This window comes from Terrapene carolina, unplaced genomic scaffold (genome assembly GCF_002925995.2).
Source record: "Terrapene carolina triunguis isolate 2854851 unplaced genomic scaffold, T_m_triunguis-2.0 Scaffold68, whole genome shotgun sequence".
NCBI lineage: Eukaryota > Metazoa > Chordata > Testudines > Emydidae > Terrapene > Terrapene triunguis.
This window is the reverse complement of record NW_020664419.1, coordinates 72,168,139-72,188,179: the sequence shown is the minus strand read 5'-3', so window position 1 is coordinate 72,188,179 and position 20,041 is coordinate 72,168,139. Positions and strand designations below refer to the sequence as shown.

Here is a 20,041-nt window from a genome sequence, read left to right as displayed (position 1 = left end):
GTGGCTTAGCCCTGGCAATTCCTGGCACAAATAAACACTGTATCAGACTATGAAATTCAGAAGACTGCTTGTCTCCCACTGTATCACTTGCAATCATTTTTGTAGATCCTTGACTGATTTTTTTTTAAGTTATTTTTTGAAGCAACTATGACCTAAATGTATATCCAAAAGCTAGAACATTCATTTTCTGAACATTTTCACTTGGGTCATAAAAAAACCCCCAAAAGACAAAATCCTCTGTCCTTTGCAGCACAAGCAAAAGCATGAATTTTAGGTCTCTTTCTTGGAGATAATAGGGAAAAGGTAAAAATTCTTTAAAAGAACCTACAGCGTAACTAAATTATTATAGTATCCCACTCTGAGTCTCTAGAATTTCTGGAATACACAGCAGTGAAATTAGGATATTTTGAATTTTTCTCTTGGAAAAATCTTTAAATATATATTTAAACACCTGACACACTTATGGTGCTATCCAAAAATTATTTGTTTCTTTAAGAATCACTTTTTCCAGCTATCTTTCATTTCCACAGCCACTAGCACCTCCTCTTTGGACAGATTTATGTATGTTAATGTATTTTAAAATATTCTTGTTTATACATATGAAATTTTGACTAGAGATGGTTAGAAGTTTTCAAACAAAATGTTCTTCTTCGAGTGCTTGCTCGTATCGATTCCAATTAGGTGTGCACGATCATCGGAAGATTTTTACCCTAGCAACAATTGGTGGGTCGGCTGAGGTGCCCCCTGGAGTGGCGCCGGTGATGGTCGTTGGAACTGTGGAGCGCAGTTTAGCTGATCTCCACTCTCCCTAGCATTCACTTTAGTACCTGTTAATAGTTTCTGATTAGTTGTTAATAGTTGGTTATAGTTGTTAATAGTTGTGAATTACTTAGTATAGTTAGAGTTAGTTTAATTAGTGGGGGGGAACGGGGTCTTCTCCCCTATCCCGGTACCTAGGCCCATGCCTGGGTCTCCGGGCTTCAAACCCTGCTCGGCTTGCCAGAGGCTGATGCCACGGGAGACCCCCACGACTCTTGCCTAATGTGTCTGGGGGAATCCCACCAAGCAGACAAATGCCGCATTTGCAAAGCCTTAAAGCTGAGGACCAGGAAGGAGTGGGACTTTAGACTGAAGCAGCTCTGTATGGAGGCAGCACTTAGCCTGGTCCCTTCTTCCGCGCGCCGAGACTCGGCACCGTCGTCCTCGGTGCGGAGTGCCCCTGCGGCACCGACTGGTTCGGCACCGCGTTCGGACTCTACCAAAGACTGGCGGCGCCAGATCTCCCCAACACCTCCACCACCATGGCGCAGGTCTCTATCTCTGAGCCAGAAGAAGAAGCAGCCCAAGCAGGTGCCGGCCACTTCTTGTTTGTCAGTGCGACAGCCGCCGACGCTTCCCGCACCGCAGTTGGAGCCACGTCCATTGCCAGAGCGCAAAGGACAAATATTGGCTCCTGCAAGGGCCATCGAGTCCGGTGCACGTAAGCTCCCCGGGGCACACCGCGGTCGAGCTGAGACTACCCTCCACACCGGAGACCTTTTCAATGGCGCGGGACTTGATCGCGCTCACATAGCCGACTCCTCTGCAGCTGGCAGCACCTCCAGCACGGATGGTGCTGTCGAAGAGAAAGCCGTCCCTCATCCGATCACTGTCGCCGAGTGAAGAAGGATGACACCAGTCCCGGTCCCGATCTTCTTCCCAGCACCCATCACAGCGTTGGTCGCAGTGCCGGCACCGCTCTCGTTCTCGGCGCCGGTCATACTCGCGACGCCGCTCCGGCTCACGGAGATTCGAATCGCGTTACGGCCGGTACTGATCAGACTCCCAGTACCGCTCCCGGTACCGGTCAGAGCGGCACTCGACTCAGAGCTGATCCCAACGCCGATCTCACCGGAGGTCGTCATCGAGATCCATATCAGGCCCCCAGTACCGATACGACCGCAGGCACCGATCGACGTCTCGGTACTGTTCTGCCTCACGGCACCGGTCCCTGGCACCACGGCAGCGTAGAGCACCGGGGTACTCGGCACCGGCGCGTACAGCACCGCTTTGGCCATCTCGCTCCACCTCTGCGTCGTCGTGGTCGCAAGGTGGCTACCACGCCCAGGCCAGGGTGAGGGCGGTACAGGCCAGTGGCTAGAAAAAGGCCAGGACCCGGGCCACAAACCCCCACAGTGGTCCTTTTGGACCCTGTGGGCATCCCATCAGGCCCAGGGGGCTCCTTTGGGGGCTTCCCGTTCTGCCCCTTCGGAGCCCCGAGAACTGGAGGCCACTTTGTCTCGGCCCCCCCCAGGAGGCTCTGAGGCAACTGCTCCAGCACCAATGCAGGCCCACGCTCCTAGTGTGATGGACCTTGAGCAACAAGATCCTCCACAAGAGGACCTCGCGCAGGATCCCTTAGTCTCGGGGGTATCTTCCTCGCCCGATGAGGCAGTGGCGGGGACTACGGTTTTAGGCCCTCCTCCTATGGACCTCCGCGCCTACCAGGAACTTCTCCGCAGAGTGGTGCGCAATATGAACCTCCAGGTAGAGGAGGTGGTGGAGGTAGAGGACCCTGTGGTAGATATTCTGTCCACGGAGGCACCGTCCAGAGTTGCCCTCCCCATCATACGAACAAGACAATCTGGCAGTTGCCAGCCTCTATTCCACCTACGGCCAAGGGAGTGGAAAGGAAGTACTTTGTCCCTTCGAAGGACTATGAGTACCTCTACACGCACCCCCAACCGTGCTCCCTTGTCGTGGTTTCGGTCAACGAGAAGGAGTGGCACGGTCAGCAGGCCCTGGCGCCTAAATCAAGGGACGCTAGATGCCTAGACTTGTTTGGGCGCAAGGTGTACTTGGCCAGAGGCTTGCAGCTCAGGGTGGCCAACCAGCAGGCACTCCTGAGCCGATATGACTATAATTCGTGGCACTCTATGGAGAAATTAAAGGAGTTGGTTCCACAGGAGTCCAGAGAGGAATTTGGGGTTATAATAGAGGAGGGCAAGAAAAGGTGGCCAGAACCTCCCTACAAGCCTCTCTGGACGCGGCAGACTCGGCAGCTAGGACCCTGGCCTCGGGCACAGCCATGCGCCGCATCTCGTGGCTACAGATCTCTGGCTTACCACCAGAGTTACAGCAGACCCTCCAGGACCTGCCCTTTGATGGCCAGGGCCTATTCTCCAAGAAGACAGACTCAAGGCTGCAGAGTCTGAAGGACTCGAGAATTATCATGCGCTCTCTGGGAATGCATACTCCAGTAACTCAGAGAAGGCCGTTCAGACCACAGCATCAGAGGTCATACCCTCCCCATCGGCCGAGACAGGACTTCTTTAGAACACGCGGCCGAGACAGGACTTCTTTAGAAGACGCGGCTGAGGTGGTAAAAGGAAACAAACTGGACACCAAGCCAGCCAAGGCCAAGGCCCTCCCAAGCCATCGGCAGGGCCTACGCAGAACTTTTGAAGGTGCACCCAAGGACGGAGCACCAGTCTCCATTCAGGATCCTTCCCTGCCTTTCCAAAATAGTCTTTCCCATTTTCTCCGTGCGTGGTCCTACATAACATCAGACCGTTGGGTCCTACGCACGGTGGAAAGGGGATACTCCCTCCAATTTGCTTTCCCCCTCCCTTCCCCCTCCTTCCCCGTCCCTCTTCAGGGATCCTTCTCACGAGCACCTCCTTCTACAGGAGGTCCAATCACTCCTGGCTTTGGGAGCGATAGAGGAGGTTCCGGGAGAGTCAAGGGGCAAGGGCTTTTATTCCCGCTACTTCCTAATCCCCAAGGCCAAGGGCGGGCTTCGGCCCATCCTGGACCTACACGGACTCAACAAATTTATGGTAAAGTTGAAGTTCCGCATGGTCTCGCTAGGGACCATTATTCCTTTTTTAGATCCTGGAGACTGGTACGCCGCCCTCGACATGAAGACGCGTACTTCCACATTGCAATCTACCCAGTGCACAGACGCTTCCTATGCTTTGTGATCAATCAACAGCACTTTCAATTCACCGTCCTTCCTTTCGGCCTATCCACGGCCCCCAGGGTGTTTACCAAATGCATGGCTGGGGTGGCTGCCTCCCTTTGTTGACCACGGATCCAATTGTTCCCATATCTCAACGACTGGCTTATTCGGGGTTGCTCCAGGGATCAGGTGCAGTCTCATGTTCAGATCACCATGAACATGTTCAATCGGCTGGGCCTCCTGCTCAATGTCGCGAAATCCACTCTGGTACCAACCCAGAGGATAGAATTCATAGGAGCAGTATTAGACTCAGGCCTAGCCCGGGCAATTCTGCTGGAACATCGTCCCCAGCCTGCAAAGCTTCCCAACCTCGACCGTGAAAACATGCCTATGCCTCCTGGGACACATGGCCTCTTGCACGTTTGTCACCAGCACACCAGGCTGTGACTACATCCACTCCAAGCTTGCCTATCAACAGTATACCACTCAGGTCGGGACAGCTTGAGCACAGTGGTTACCATCCCGCCAAGGTTATTAGCCTCTCTAGGCTGGTGGCTGGACCCCAAATCAGTGTGTGAAGGGGTGCCTGCAGCCCTCCGTGTCCCTAGTCACGGATGCATCATCCCTGGGATGGGGAGCCCACCTTGGGAACCTCTGTACATGGGTTATGGTCGGCAGGAGAGTTATCCCTGCACATCAACGTACGGGAACTCAGAGCAGTGCGCCTGGCATGTCAAGCATTCTGAGAGCGCATTCAAGGCCATTGTGTTGCAGTCCTCACAGACAACACTACAGCCATGTTTTACATCAACAAGCAAGGGGGAGCCCGGTCGTCCCCCCTCTGTCAGGAGGCCACTCGTCTGGGAATTCTGCATAGCCCTCTCTATCCATCTGGTGGCGTCGTTTCTCCCAGGGGTCCAGAACACCTTAGTGGACCATCTCAGCAGATCATTCCAGGCTCACGAGTGGTCGGTTCGCCCGGACGTCATCCACTCTGTCTTCCTGAAGTGGGGCTTTCCCCTGATGGACCTATTCGCCTCTCGCGAGAATCGGAAATGCCAGGTGTTCTGCTCTCTCCAAGGGCGCTCTCCGGGTTCCCTGTCGGCCGCCTTCCTAATTCAGTGGAAGGATTACCTGTGCTATGCCTTTCCTCCATTCCTGCTAATCCACAGGGTCCTAATCAAGCTGCGCAGGGACAGAGCCCGTCTGATTCTGGTCGCCCCGGCGTGGCCCAGACAGCCCTGGTATACCACTCTCCTAGAGCTGTCGGTGGACACCCCGATTCCACTCTCGCGGTGGCCAGACCTGATCACTCAGGATCACTGTCGACTCTGTCATCCCAATCTGCAGTCTCTTCACTTCACACCATGGATGCTGCATGGCTAAATCAGTCTGAGCTGTGCTATTCTCACTCGGTCCAGCAGATCCTTTTGGATAGCAGGAAGCCCTCTACCAGGTCCACATACTTAGCCAAGTGGAAGCGTTTTTCCTGCTGGTGCGCCCGGAATCATAAGACCCCCCCCCTACAGGCATCAGTACCTATCATCTTGGGCTACCTCCTGTCCTTAAAGCAGCAGGGCTTGGCAATATCTTCCATCAGGGTGCACCTGGCAGCTATTTCGACTTTCCACCCGGGCGAAAATGGGCGCTTGGTCTTCTCCAATCCCATGGTCAGCAGATTTCTCAAGGGGTTGGAGTGCCTGTTCCCACAAATTCGACAACCGGTCCCTACGTGGGATCTTAACCTGGTCCTATCCAGACTCATGGGTGCCCCGTTCGAGCTGATGGCCACCTGCTCACTCCTGTACCTTTCCTGGAAGACAGCCTTCCTCGTAGCTATCACCTCGGTGAGGCGCGTGTCTGAGCTCAGGGCACTCACATCGGAACCACCATATACGGTGTGCCACAAGGACAAGGTACAGCTGCGACCCCACCCGGCCTTCCTCCCTAAGGTGGTGTCTGCCTTCCATGTCAACCAGGACATATTCCTCCCTGTCTTCTACCCGAGGCCGCATGCCTCTCGACGGGAGCAACAGCTGCACTCCCTAGACGTTCGCAGGGTCCTGGCCTTCTACATCGAGCGAACAAAACCCTTCAGGAAAACGTCACAGCTGTTTGTTGCTGTGGCAGACCAGATGAAGGACCTTCCGGTCTCCTCCCAGTGCATCTCGTCCTGGATCACATCATACATCCGTGCGTGCTATGACTTGGCTGGTGTCCCATCTACGCACCTCACCGCCCACTCCACGTGGGCTCAGGCTTCATTCTCCGCTTTCCTGGCGCATGTGCCCATTCAGGAGATATGTAGGGCAGCGACTTGGTCATCCGTGCATACCTTCACCGTCTGCTATGCGATAGTGCAGCAGTCCAGGGGTGATGCTGCATTTGGTTCAGTGGTCCTTCACTCCGCGACATCTCACTCTGACCCCACCGCCTAGGTAAGGCTTGAGAGTCACCTAATTGGAATTGATATGAGCAAGCAGTCGAAGAAGAAAAGACGGTTACTCACCTTTGTAACTGTTGTTCTTCGAGATGTGTTGCTCATATCCATTCCAAATCCGCCCTCCTTCCCCTCTGTTGGAGTAGCCGGCAAGAAGTAACTGAGGGGGCGCTGGGTCGGCCAGGGCATATATTCGGCTCCATAAAGGCGCCACTCCAGGGGGCGCCTCAGCTGACCCACCGAGTGTTGCTAGGGTAAAAATCTTCCGACGATTGTCCACACGGTGCGCGCACACCTAATTGGAATGGATATGAGCAACACATCTCGAAGAACAACAGTTACAAAGGTGAGTAACCATCTTTTCTCCTTCAAGTGATGGTCCCTATTGTAGTCTGTTGTGGATTACGCATGCACCCGGAGCCGGAGAATTTGAAAGTGGTGTCCATTGGTCCGCCTATGCACCCTGTCTCACCTCATGCTTTAAACCAAGGGGATATAAGGAGGGGCAGATTGACCACTTCTCCAGTTCCTTCTCACCGCTGCATCATCTGGGTCGGAACCTCTCGGTGTCCCTAGCTTCAGCTTGATCCCTTAAGATAATATGTAGCTTTGTAAATAGTTTTTAGTATCTTGTACAGTTAATAGTTGAAGTGTTTTCATAGTTTTTAGTGCTAGATTAATCTTTGGGGGAACACTTCCTCCTCCCCCCCCAGTACCGTGTGTGGGTACTGGACTATGCCTAGGACTCTGGGCATCAGACTCTGCGCTTCCTGCCTGGAGGGCAGTAGAGTTGGGGTTCCCAGAGCTTCCAGTCTTCCGGCTGACAGGAAGTCAGGAGACTGGGAACCATGACAGCCCCACTTCCAAAGCTCCTCCAGATCCCAGGCCAGGCTTCTGTCTCCTCAGCAGCCCGCCATGTGAGTTGCCATGGAGCCAGGATTCTCAGGGCTTCCGGAGCACTGACTCCTTTATTTTTTGAGAAATGTGAAATTTTCCATGAGTGGGAAATTCCAGTCCCCATGCAGCGCTAGTATTATTGACCTCTCAAACTGGAAAATTCCTTGTAAAAGAGTTTCTACAGAGGCAAATGTCACTGGGAAATTTCTTTGATTTAGAAATCAAACAGAGAAAAATGTTTTGATTCAGAAAGTAAAAGCCACATCACAGAGCCTTTGACAGGTTTTGTAAATGAGGGGGTAGAGAAAAAATAATTCTCCTACCCAGCCTTTGATGACAAGACATGAGGAGAAATATCTATGTCCTTCTAACCTTAGAAAATGCCTGCCTTATACAAAATTCCTGTCAATTAATTATCCGAATGTAGAATGTTTTTTGCTAGTAGAATTAAGTAGCAAAAAATATTTCAACAACGAGAGTTTGAGCAGAACGGAGCTCTGATTAGTTTATTTTACTGGCATGTATTTCCATAAGTTATAAAAGTTTTCAGCACAACAGTAATAATATTTTATTGATTTTTATAGAATTTACTGGATGCACTTCAGCTGGGTACGGATGAAACCAAAAAACTACTTGCAGAAAACAGTAGAAAAATGACCGTCTTGCGAGTGAACGAACGGTCACTGACAAGACAATATACAACTTTACTTGAAATGGAACGGCATCTTAGAAAAGAAAATGAGAAACAAAAGGCTGAACTAACATCAATGGAGACTGCAGTTGGAGAAAAGATTGGACACTTGCAGCGATTCAAGGTATGGCTTGTATGGTATACCTTTTGTCTTAAAACTTCATTCATTTTGCATTGTATGACATTCTGGAAGGTGAACACTGAATTGGAAACATTTGTGAATTCCATTTATTTATTTAAGTTAAAATTGGCATTTTGGAGTCTCCTACTGCTAGTTTGATTGGAAAAAAGACATGATTGTGATTTTGGAAGAATAGAAGCACAATATCAGAGATTATTAAACAGATTATACCTTGCCATAATACTGGTTGACCAGTCAGAAGAACTTTGCTATTTAGACGTTGAATATGTTAATATGTATACATGAGAATATGTAATACAGCTTTTCTCAGTATTCAAATTGGTATCAAAGAACAAAACAGGTTTACAATATCTGACATTGAATTTCCCGCTCTGTTTCAGCCTGTGTCACTGTTCAGGCTCAGAAGTGCTGATTTCAGCTAACTATTTTAATTTTAAGTACAATTTAAACTTCATAAACTGTAAGAAGTGAGTCTCAGCATTAAATCTTTAAAGATATGTTTGTGAGTACCAAAAATAATAAACTGGAGGTGACAAATGCAACTGAACCAGCAATAAGCAATCATGTGGCTATGAGAAAAGTAAACACAGCACTGAGTATGATATGTTACACCCACAGGTGATCTATAAAATTAAGAATCAAGGCTGGGATTTTAAAAAGGCCCAAATACAACGTAGCCCCTGTACTTTTATGCATAGTGTTCAGCATCCTAGGCAAACTGCTAGATTTGCAATGGAATAACTGATATTGTTATAGTCCCATATTTAATTTATGTCTCAAAATGCTCTGTTCCCTGTGAGACAGTTTTTCTGTTCTCTTTCATTACAATAAATTGTTACTGAACTATTTTGAAATTTATCTCTTAAATAGAAAAAGGTGGGGGCAGACCAGGTTCTAAAAGTAATAGTGAAATAATTGTCCTTACAAAATTATATTAGTATTGGATGTATTTGGAAAAGAAGCAAGCATTGCTTTAGCTGTGTGTGTATATGTTTTAGGCTAATGGTAGCAATTTAAAAGCTTCAAGTATACAGTAAATCAATATAATATCATTATTTTCATAGGAAATAGCAAGCTTTAAGATTGCAGCTCTGCAAAAAGGTTTGGATGACAGTGTGCCTCTGTCTGAGCTAGAACTGGCTAATAAGCAGTATAATGAGTTAACTGCTAAATACAGGGATATGCTACAAAAAGATAACTTGCTTGTCCAGAGAACAACTAACTTGGAGCACATGGAGGTAATGTTACTTGATACTCTCTTGACTGTTATGGAAATAACCACATTTTGTTATGTTGAAGAAAGATATAAATATATAGGGCCAGATTGTCCCCATTGGGTCCACTAAGAGTATGTCTGCAGCTGCACCTCTGTTGCACTTCAGTGTAGACACTCTCTACAGCAATGGGAGGGGTTTTCCTGTTGCTGTAGTAAATCCACTTCCCCAGAATTCTTCCTTCAACCTAACACAGTCTACACCGGGGCTTAGGTCAGCATAGCTATGTCACTCAGAGGTGTGGATTTTTCACACCCCTGAGAGATATAGCTATGCTTGTGTAAGTTGCCAGTGTAGACCAGCCCTAAGAAGAGGAGAGCACTGTAGCTGCTGTAACACCATACCCTCTTCCTTTACCTCACTCCTATGGAAGTCCCATTGCTGGAGCTCCTCACAGTAAGAGATTCATATACATGGAAATATGTAATACAGCTTTTCTCCGTATTCAAATTGGTATCAAAGACGAAAACAGGTTTACAATATCTGACATTGAGGCTCCCGCTCTGTTTCAACCTGTGTCACGGTTCAAGCTCAGAAGTGCTGATTTCAGCTAACAATTTTAATTTGAAGTACAATTTAAACTTCATAAACTGTAAGAAGTGATTCTCAGCATTAAACCTTTAAAAATTAGAAGGAATTTAGTTATACATTTTTATATGATATGTTTGAGAGTACCAAAAATGATAAACTGGAAGTGACAAATGCAACCGAACCAGCAATAAGCAATCATGTGGCTATGAGAAAAGTATATGAGCTGGAGGGAGTGAAGGAAAAGAGCTGTCATATTCCACTTAAGCACCAAAGTGATAAGCAATTTTAGAAAGACCTGAGAGAGACAGTGAGTGAGTAAGTTAGTTCAGGCCCTCAGGGCAAAGTCTAGGCAGGAAAGCACCAAATTGTAAAGCTTTCCTTTCTGTAATTGTTTTGAGCAACCAAAGGGAACCCAGCCACTGTCAGTGTTGTTGGTAAAGAGTCCCTGTTTTTCATATGAAGCTCCTGGTGTCCCACAAACTTTTTTTGAAAAACACCTGAAATGTCCTGTTTTTTTTATTTTACCAGGCAACCAAAGCTATGCTTTTTTCCAAAGGAATGTTAATGACTTTTATCCAATGTTTCATGATAAATTCAAACACTGAGTTATTGGAAACAATCTCCTGCTCCATGGAACAAGAACAACACATGTCTGAGTCAGAAGCTGGCAGTAGTGATACCAGCATACATATTTTTCAAATGTACTTTTGTGAAATAACCATTCAAAAACATAACGCTGTAAAAATGTCAAAACAAAAATGACCTACGTTTTGATTTAGAAAATATGGTCACAGTGTGATATAGAGACCAATGAAACTGCAACTATTCCTGCAAACTTTTTTCTCCATACTGAAGTGGGGGCTCTCTTCAAAAATCCATGCCCTCTCCTTCCATTTAATCCCACCAGAGGGGCTAGTTCAAGGAGAAGCTCATAAGGTAAAACTTTGTAATAACCCTGTCCAGAGATTTTTCTGAGAGTAATGACAATTTAGCTCACAGGTGATAGGTAGCCAGTTACTCCAGACATTGTTTTCAGGCTGTTGGATGTATAATTGGTAACTATTGAATGAGTTTTTCCTTAATATGTTTTTTTTTTTTTTTTTTTTTTTTTTACTGAGAGAAAAGTTTACTTATTTTGCTTATCCCAGTAATCTGAAAGATCCGAAACTAAGAAGCACTTCTCAGCATGAACAAATTGTATGAAATGTGTTTGCAAACTAAGCCAATTAAAATAAGAGTATTTTAAAACAAAACAGTTGGCAATCCTTTCCTCCTTTTTGTTTCTTTTGGAATTAATCATGAACATTTAAAGCAACATAAAGATCTTATTTGTTGTACTGGTTTAAAGTATTGGTTTCAGCCATCATTTGGTCTGGGGGAGAGGGAACATTTTAAAATACCAATAAAAGGTTTTGGTTTTGGTTTTTAAGTCTTGGGCATCGTGTACCTAGTCTTCTATAACAAAAAAACTCTTTGAGTTTAATATTTTGTTGATAAGAATGCATGGTAAATAGAAGCATACAACATACACAGGCCAAAGACAAACATTTTTATTATTGTATAAGAACTGGATACCATAGGCTGTTCTATTATGGGTTAATAAGTTATGCCAAACCATAATATTTTAACCATCAACCACGTTACTGTTATATTGCTCTATTACGTTGTCTCTGCCATACAGAGTGAGAATGCATCCTTGAAGGAACAGATAAATTCATTAAATAAAGAACTTGAGATCACAAAAGAAAAACTTCACACTGTAGAACAAGCTTGGGACCAAACAACTAAGTTGGGCAAGTATAAAAGCTATTTCATATGAGTAAAGAACATACAGTATTTCCTTTGAAAAACTAATTTTTATATAAAGATTGAAAACAAAATATCTTTAGGAAACTTTAGATTAAATTATAATGTATTTCCCTCATTTCCTCTTCATTCAGAGGTTAAGAAAATTTTAGTGCATAAACCTTACTCAAGTTTAGGATTATTTTAGTCTTTTAGAGAACTTCTTGGTTGGTATTTTCCAAATAGAATAGACTTTTATTATTTAGTAAGGTTAGCTATACTATTATTTTGTTAAAGCTTGAAATCCAGAAAACATTTTTAACAATGCTTTTTCACTGCCTTGATGGCAGGTGGACTTGGTGAGGTGGCCAGTTCTGGCTCTTCTTCCTCTTTGACAGTACACTCCCAGGGCAGATACATTCTGACCCAGCAGCTGCTGAACCACCTGGTTCTCTCACAGGGGAATTGCTAGCCCCCAGTGGTGCAAACAGCTTTCAGTCACCCTCCCTTCAAGTGGGCTAAAGGTTGGGATTAAAGAGTGGGACTTTTTAGGTGACCTCAGTTGAATCTGATTCAGAGGCCCTGGGGTCCTGATTGGAACATCAGTCAAGTAAGCAGACAAGTGGTTTGCAGGACAGTGGTTTCCTCTGCCTGGATTTATAAACTTCAACATACTACTTTCATGTTCTCAATAACTGCAGCATTGTGTGGGTCCAACTTACTTCCCCGATTTCTCTCTTATGTAGTCGTCTCTTCTACACTTGTTTGTTCACTTAGTGTTTTATTCATTTTCTGCCAGTTATTTGCTAGCTGAGTGACTAAAAATGAGAGGTTACATTGAAAATGGTTATGCAGTCTTAATGATGATGGTTGCTGTTGTGCCTGTTATATTAATTACTAAGTGAAATCCCATGCTGTCATATGGATGTAATTCATAATATATAAAAATGCTGAAAATGGCTGAGAACTTAAAAATTGGACAGTAACAGACAGCAAATCCCAGTGACGATTGAACCTGTGATACGCCTACACCTTGAATACTGCGTGAAGTTCTTGTCGCCCTATCTAAAAAAAGATATATTAGAATTGGAAAAGGTACAGAGAAAGGCAACAAAATGACTGAGGGTATGGAACAGGTTCCATATGAGGAGAGATTAAAAAGACTGGGACTGGTCATCTTGGAAAAGAGGTGACTAACAGGGGATATGATAGAGGTCTATAAAATCATGAATGGTGTGGAAAAAGTAAATAAGGAAGTGTCATTTACACCTTCACATAATAGAAGAACCAGGGGTTACCCAACAAAATGAATAGACAGCAGCTTTAAAATAAACAAAAGGAAGTACTTCTTCACACAACACCCAGTCAACATATAGAACTCGTTGCCAGGGGATGTTGTGAAGGCCAAAAGTATAATTTGAGTACGTCGGATCGGCGGGTAGTTATCGCTCTATCGGGGATCGATTCATTGTGTCTACACTAGACACGATAAATCGATCCCTGATCGCTCTGCCGTCAACTCCGGAACTCCACCATGGCGAGAGGCGGAAGCGGAGTTGATGGGGGAGCGGCGGCCATTGATCCCGCGTCACGAGAATGCGAAGTAAGTGATTCTAAATCGATCTAAGATATGTCGACTTCAGCTACGCTATTCTCGTAGCTGAAGTTGAGTATCTTAGATCGATCCCCGCCCCCCCCCACCCCCAGTGTAGACCAGGCCTTAGAAAAGTTCCTGAAGGATTGGTCCATCAATGACTATTAGCCAAGATGGTTAGGGATGTAATCCTGTGCTCTGGGTGTCCCTAGCCTCTGACTGTCAGAAGTTGGGACTGGATGGATCTCTCAATAATTACCCTGTTCTATTAATTCCTTCTGAGGCACCTGGCATTGGCAACTGTTGGAAGACAGGATACTGGGCTAAATGGACCATTGATCTGACCCAGTATGGCTATTTTTAGATTCTTATGTTCTGGTCTAAACACAAAGAGCTCTCAACCATGCTTGTAGCTCTTTCCATCATTTTACACTGACTCAACAAATATTCTAGACTTCAGAGTGACACACAGACAGCGTGATAATCCTGGAATCTTCTTACATAGCTAAAGTTTTCTTAAAAATTGATAAGATTTTTTTAGATTTCTGATGTGTGATGAGGGAAGACTAGTTAAATGCCTAGCTCTTCCAATTCCAGAAACTGTTTAGGTGTTCTGGTTCCTTACAGAGGTAAATCAAAAGTACTTGTGCTATGTTAAGAAGTTGTATTTTTGTTTTTCTAATTTGAAAACCTTGTTAAGCCTAATTAAAATATTATTGAACGTAGGGGGTGACAATGCCATGGACAAGGCCACAAAAGCAATTACCAACAGTGAGATTGTTTCTATTTCTAAGAAAATCACTGTGCTGGAAATGAAGGAACTAAATGAAAGACAGAGAGCTGAACACTCGCATCGAATGTATGAACACTTAAGGAACACTTTAAAGCAAGTGGAAGAACGTAACTTTGAACTGGAAACTAAGTTTGCTGAGGTATAAAGAGATGTAATTAAATAATTTGTCAATTACATCCTAGAAATGCACTTAGAGCTTTTTGGTGTGTTGCTGTATTAGATACCTACCATTTGTGCCTTTTTTGATAGATAGGTTTACTTATCAAAATGTAGCTGCTTGTAAATAGATTTTTGCTTGAAGAGATATATGTTTAATATGTAATATATTAATTTGTCAGTAATTTATTTTGGAACTTAGTTATTCACTATAAAATTAATGCTGATATAATATGACTCTCACACAGTGGGCATATTGCAAAACCTTGTTAGTTCCTTGGCAACCAGATTTTTGCAAGAATCACAGTTCTTGATCTTTCTGTTCCCAATGTCTAACTGATATAAACTGTTTTCTGCTATTTTTTCTATGATCATCAGTGACTGTCATGGTCTTGCATACGTTTCAGACCTTGTTGGCTTTTGCATCCTCCTCCACCCTTTCTTTCCCACAAAATAATGCTATCTTGACTTTCTCACAAACCTTCTGTGTCCTTTTCTATGTTGTGTCTTATGCTTGGAATGTTATCTGCAGGGCTTTCTGCTATGCCACTTCAGGCCCTGCAGAAATCTGTCTTGGCCCAAAGCTATTTGATTTCCAAAAGTGACTAGTGACCTTGGGTGCTTCAATTTTTGTTGCCCAATTTGAGACTTCTTCAAGGGGCCTGATTTTCAGGAATTGTTGAGCACTAACTCTCCTAAATTCTGGCCTTTTTGAGAAGTGGAGTTCCAAAGAGGATGGAGCTAGGCTGTTCTCAGTGGTGGCAGATGACAGAACAAGGACCAATGGTCACAAGTTGCAGTTGGGGTGGTTTACGTTGGATATTAGGAAAAACTTTTTCATTAGGAGGGTGGTGAAGCTCTGGAATGGGTTACCTAGTGAGGTGGTGGAATCTCCTTCTGTAGAGATGTTTAAGGCCCAGCTTGACAAAGCCCTGGCTGGGATGATTTAGTTGGGGTTGGTCCTGCTTTGAGCAGGTGGTTGGACTAGATGACCTCCTGAGGTCTCTTCCAATTCTAATCTTCTATGATTCTGTGTCTCGAATTGAGCAACAAAAATGATTAGTCACATTATTGTGAAAATGCTGGCTAGTAATGGTAATATAAATACACTATTCAGTGAGTCGTCTTCTTCTTATTATTATTATTAATTATTTGTAGTACCAGCACCTTAGTTCTAGGCATTGTGCAAACATATAACAAAGAGAATCCCTGTCTTGAAGAGTTTATAGTCCAAGTATTGTTCCCTTTTTCTACACCATTTTATAGTTAGTTTTTTTTGCTTTCACTGTTTCAAGAAACTGAAAACATTGGTTTTCTTTTAGAATCCATACTGTTGTATGGATGCCTATATAGCTACTCTGACATGCATGCAATGTTGTAAGCAAGAAGTTGGATGTTTCAGAGTAGAACAAAAGAAAACCAAAGGAAGAAACTGAGAGGAAACAGTTTCACTAAATACAACTTCACACCACAATAGAGGCCCAACTTCAGTGTATACCCCAAATTAAGAAACACAGTAAAAGAACTAAAAAAGAGCCACCGTGGCTTAACAACCATGTAAAAGAAGCAGTGAGAGATAAAAACACTTCCTTTAAAAAGTGGAAGTCAAATCCTAGTGAGGCAAATAGACAGGAGCATAAACACTGCCAAATTAAGTGCAAGAATGTAATAAGAAAAGCCAAAGAGGAGTTTGAAGAACGGCTAGCCAAAAACTCCAAAGGTAATAACAAAATGTTTTTTAAGTACATCAGAAGCAGGAAGCCTGCTAAACAACCAGTGGGGCCCCTTGATGATCGAGATACAAAAGGAGCGCTTAAAGACGATAAAGTCATTGCGGAGAAACTAAATGGATTCTTTGCTTCAGTCTTCACGGCTGAGGATGTTAGGGAGATTCCCAAACCTGAGCCGGCTTTTGTAGGTGACAAATCTGAGGAACTGTCACGGATTGAAGTGTCATGAGAGGAGGTTTTGGAATTAATTGATAAACTTAACATTAACAAGTCACCGGGACCAGATGGTATTCACCCAAGAGTTCTGAAAGATCTCAAATGTGAAGTTGTGGAACTGTTAACTAAGGTTTGTAACCTGTCCTTTAAATCAGCTTCTGTACCCAATGACTGGAAGTTAGCTAATGTAACGCCAATATTCAAAAAGGGCTCTAGAGGTGAGCCCGGCAATTACAGACCGGTAAGTCTAACGTCTGTACCAGGCAAATTAGTCGAAACAATAGTTAAGAATAAAATTGTCCGACACATAGAAAAACATAAACTGTTGAGCAATAGTCAACATGGTTTCTGTAAAGGGAAATCGTGTCTTACTAATCTATTAGAATTCTTTGAAGGGGTCAACAAACATGTGGACAAGGGGGATCCAGTGGACATAGTGTACTTAGATTTCCAGAAAGCCTTTGACAAGGTCCCTCACCAAAGGCTCTTATGTAAATTAAGCTGCCATGGGATAAAAGGGAAGGTCCTTTCATGGATTGTGAACTGGTTAAAAGACAGGGAACAAAGGGTAGGAATTAATGGTAAATTCTCAGAATGGAGAGGGGTAACTAGTGGTGTTCCCCAAGGGTCAGTCCTCGGACCGATCCTATTCAACTTATTCATAAATGATCTGGAGAAAGGGGTAAACAGTGAGGTGGCAAAGTTTGCAGATGATACTAACCTGCTCAAGATAGTTAAGACCAAAGCAGACTGTGAAGAATTTCAAAAAGATCTCACAAAACTAAGTGATTGGGCAACAAAATGGCAAATGAAATTTAATGTGGATAAATGTAAAGTAATGCACATTGGAAAAAATAATCCCAACTATACATACAATATGATGGGGGCTAATTTAGCTACAATAAATCAGGAAAAATATCTTGGAGTCATCGTGGATAGTTCTCTGAAAATGTCCACGCAGTGTGCAGAGGCGGTCAAAAAAGCAAACAGGATGTTAGGAATCATTAAAAAGGGGGTAGAGAACAAGACGGAGAATATATTATTGCCCTTATATAAATCGATGGTACGCCCACATCTTGAATACTGCGTACAGATGTGGTCTCCTCATCTCAAAAAAGATATACTGGCACTAGAAAAGGTTCAGAAAAGGGCAACTAAAATGATTAAGGGTTTGGAACGGGTCCCATATGAGGAGAGATTAAAGAGGCTAGGACTCTTCAGCTTGGAAAAGAGGAGACTAAAGGGGGATATGATAGAGGTATATAAAATCATGAGTGATGTGGAGAAAGTGGATAAGGAAAAGTTATTTACTTATTCCCATAATACAAGAACTAGGGGTCATCAAATGAAATTAATAGGCAGCAGGTTTAAAACAAATAAAAGGAAGTTCTTCTTCACGCAGCGCACAGTCAACTTGTGGAACTCCTTACCTGAGGAGGTTGTGAAGGCTAGGACTATAACAGAGTTTAAAAGAGAACTGGATAAATTCATGGTGGTTAAGTCCATTAATGGCTATTAGCCAGGACGGGTAAGGGATGGTGTCCCTAGCCTCTGTCTGTCAGAGGGTGGAGATGGATGGCAGGAGAGAGATCACTTGATCATTGCCTGTTAGGTTCACTCCCTCTGGGGCACCTGGCATTGGCCACTGTCGGCAGACAGGATACTGGGCTAGATGGACCTTTGGTCTGACCCGGTATGGCCTTTCTTATGTTCTTGTGTTCTTATATAACATTTTGTGCTGACTAAAAATATATTGTATGCCTATTCCAAATATGTTTAGCAAATACACTGGTTTTTTTTTTAGCTTACTAAAATCAACCTCGAGGCACAAAAGGTGGAACAGGCATTAAGAGATGAACTGACAAACAGTGTGAGTAAATCAATAAGTGATGCGGATAGACGAAAAATCATGGAGTTAGAGAAGAGTGAAATGGAACTGAAGATTGAGGTATCAAAGTAAGTGCAGAAGTACCAAATTTAGTATTACAGTATGTTTGGAAGTATTCCATAATTGAATTATACAGATATATGTTGCTTCTACATTAACAATAAAAGAATTTTCATCTGTCTTTACATATTCTAAACCTGGAATTTTAGATGAAGCATTACATAAAGGATCAGATTTAGAAGAACACCGATTCTGATGGGACTTAAGCAAATGCTTATGTGCTGTCCTGAATAGGTATGAATGTAAGCAGGTGCTTAAATGCTTTCCTGCATAAGGGCCTTAATTAGATACAACAACTTTTTGTGGTTATTAAAATATTTCAGACAAATTAGCAAAACAATAATTTGTTCCTTTTGTTGCATCCTTATCAAGTATATAGAAAACTGGTGAAAATACTGCGGGGAAACAAAAATATTAATTTTTGGAAGATCCATTGATACTTCATTGAGTATTTTGAAAGAATCCTGCTTATACAAAGTATTTAAAATATCGTTACCTAAGTGTTGTCATATTTGCCCCAAAACAAGATCTTTGAATTAATCTGCTGCCATTTATGCCCTTCTGAAAGTTGTCATCAGACATAAAAAATAGCTTTTTTTTCCCCATAAGAATGTCTTCAGTAGAAAATAGCAGAGGAAGTGACATGGAAACAAATATGATATACTCTGTAAAATGAATTGTTTCTAAATATGTTTTTCTTAAGTAATATTCGGCTTTTTTTTTTTGCGGTAAAAGAAAAATACTGTTTTTGATGTGGAAGATACACAAAAGTCTTGATTAAGTGTATCAAAATTTCCAAAAGTTAAAAGCAAATCTGCAATGCCATATAATTGCAGAGATTATAAAGTTGCTACAAGATATTAATAGTTCATCTTTCTGACTTCACAAGATTATGAATTGAAATACTAACATTTGTGGCCTAGAAATATAATTGTGACTGTGGACAGTGGTCTCTCTGTGTAAACAGTCTATACCCCTTCCAGGACTCTTCTCTACTGTTTTTTTTTTTTCCTGTTCCGTATAGAGCAATTATAAACTTTTGTAAAGACATTTTTAATAAGGTGCTTGTAACGGGTCTGCTCCTGTAATCCTGAAGTCAATTGGGATGTTTGCCATTGATGTAAGTAGTGAAACTGAAGAATCAGATCCATAAACCTCAATCTTATTTCCAAAATAGGCATGAGAAGAGATTAGCAGGAGCTTTAATAACAGGGACAGTATCCAAATTACTGATCCATACTTGTATATGGGAGGGAAAAAGATCTAGAAATGCTGAAAAGTATGTTAACTTTGAATCTCCTAATATGAGGGAGAGATGCCTTTAAGCACCTCTCTTCAGGACCTTTTGTGTAGTAGAGCTAAACATTTTATTGGTAAAGGAATTTGGACACCATTTTAGCTTGAAGGATTATTTAATATTTTAAATTGAGATAGTATTCTTATTTCCCTCTACTAGGTTAAGGGAACTTTCTGATATTGCCAAAATGCAAGTTGCAGCTCTGGATGCACGGCAGCAATCCAGAGAGAAGGAAGTGGAATCCCTTCGAATGCAAGTTTTAGACTATCAGGTATGGTCAGTACTGCCCTGCTTTGTTAAGACTTTATAGTTAACTGATTTGTTTTGGGAGGGCGGGTTAGGGATAGAATATTTTTATATTAGGTTAAGAAAGTGCTTTCATAATATTTTGGAGAAATATTATTTTTAAAATCTGTATTTGAAAAGACAGATTTTTTTATTATTATTTTGGCTATAGAAGTAATACTGAACAAAACATGAATTGATGTGAGGCCAGATGCTGCTTCCATTGATGCCCAAAGGAGTTTTGCCATTAACTTCATTGGGAGTATGATAGGCGTTGTAATGTGGTAATCACATACACTTCATGTAAATATGTTTAATTTTC

General features: G+C 43.2%; 1 protein-coding gene across 1 annotated transcript in view; it reads left to right on the top strand.

Annotated features, from left to right (window-relative positions):
- Nucleotides 1-20,041, top strand: part of CEP290 (centrosomal protein 290) — a 115,960-nt gene that overhangs the window by 53,702 nt on the left and 42,217 nt on the right. Inside the window, exons 24-29 of the mRNA XM_026648828.2 lie at nucleotides 7,862-8,092; nucleotides 9,175-9,348; nucleotides 11,597-11,708; nucleotides 14,021-14,226; nucleotides 17,994-18,145; nucleotides 19,594-19,705. Of these exons, the coding sequence (XP_026504613.1) occupies nucleotides 7,862-8,092; nucleotides 9,175-9,348; nucleotides 11,597-11,708; nucleotides 14,021-14,226; nucleotides 17,994-18,145; nucleotides 19,594-19,705 (987 nt within the window). The remainder of the gene's footprint in view (nucleotides 1-7,861; nucleotides 8,093-9,174; nucleotides 9,349-11,596; nucleotides 11,709-14,020; nucleotides 14,227-17,993; nucleotides 18,146-19,593; nucleotides 19,706-20,041) is intronic.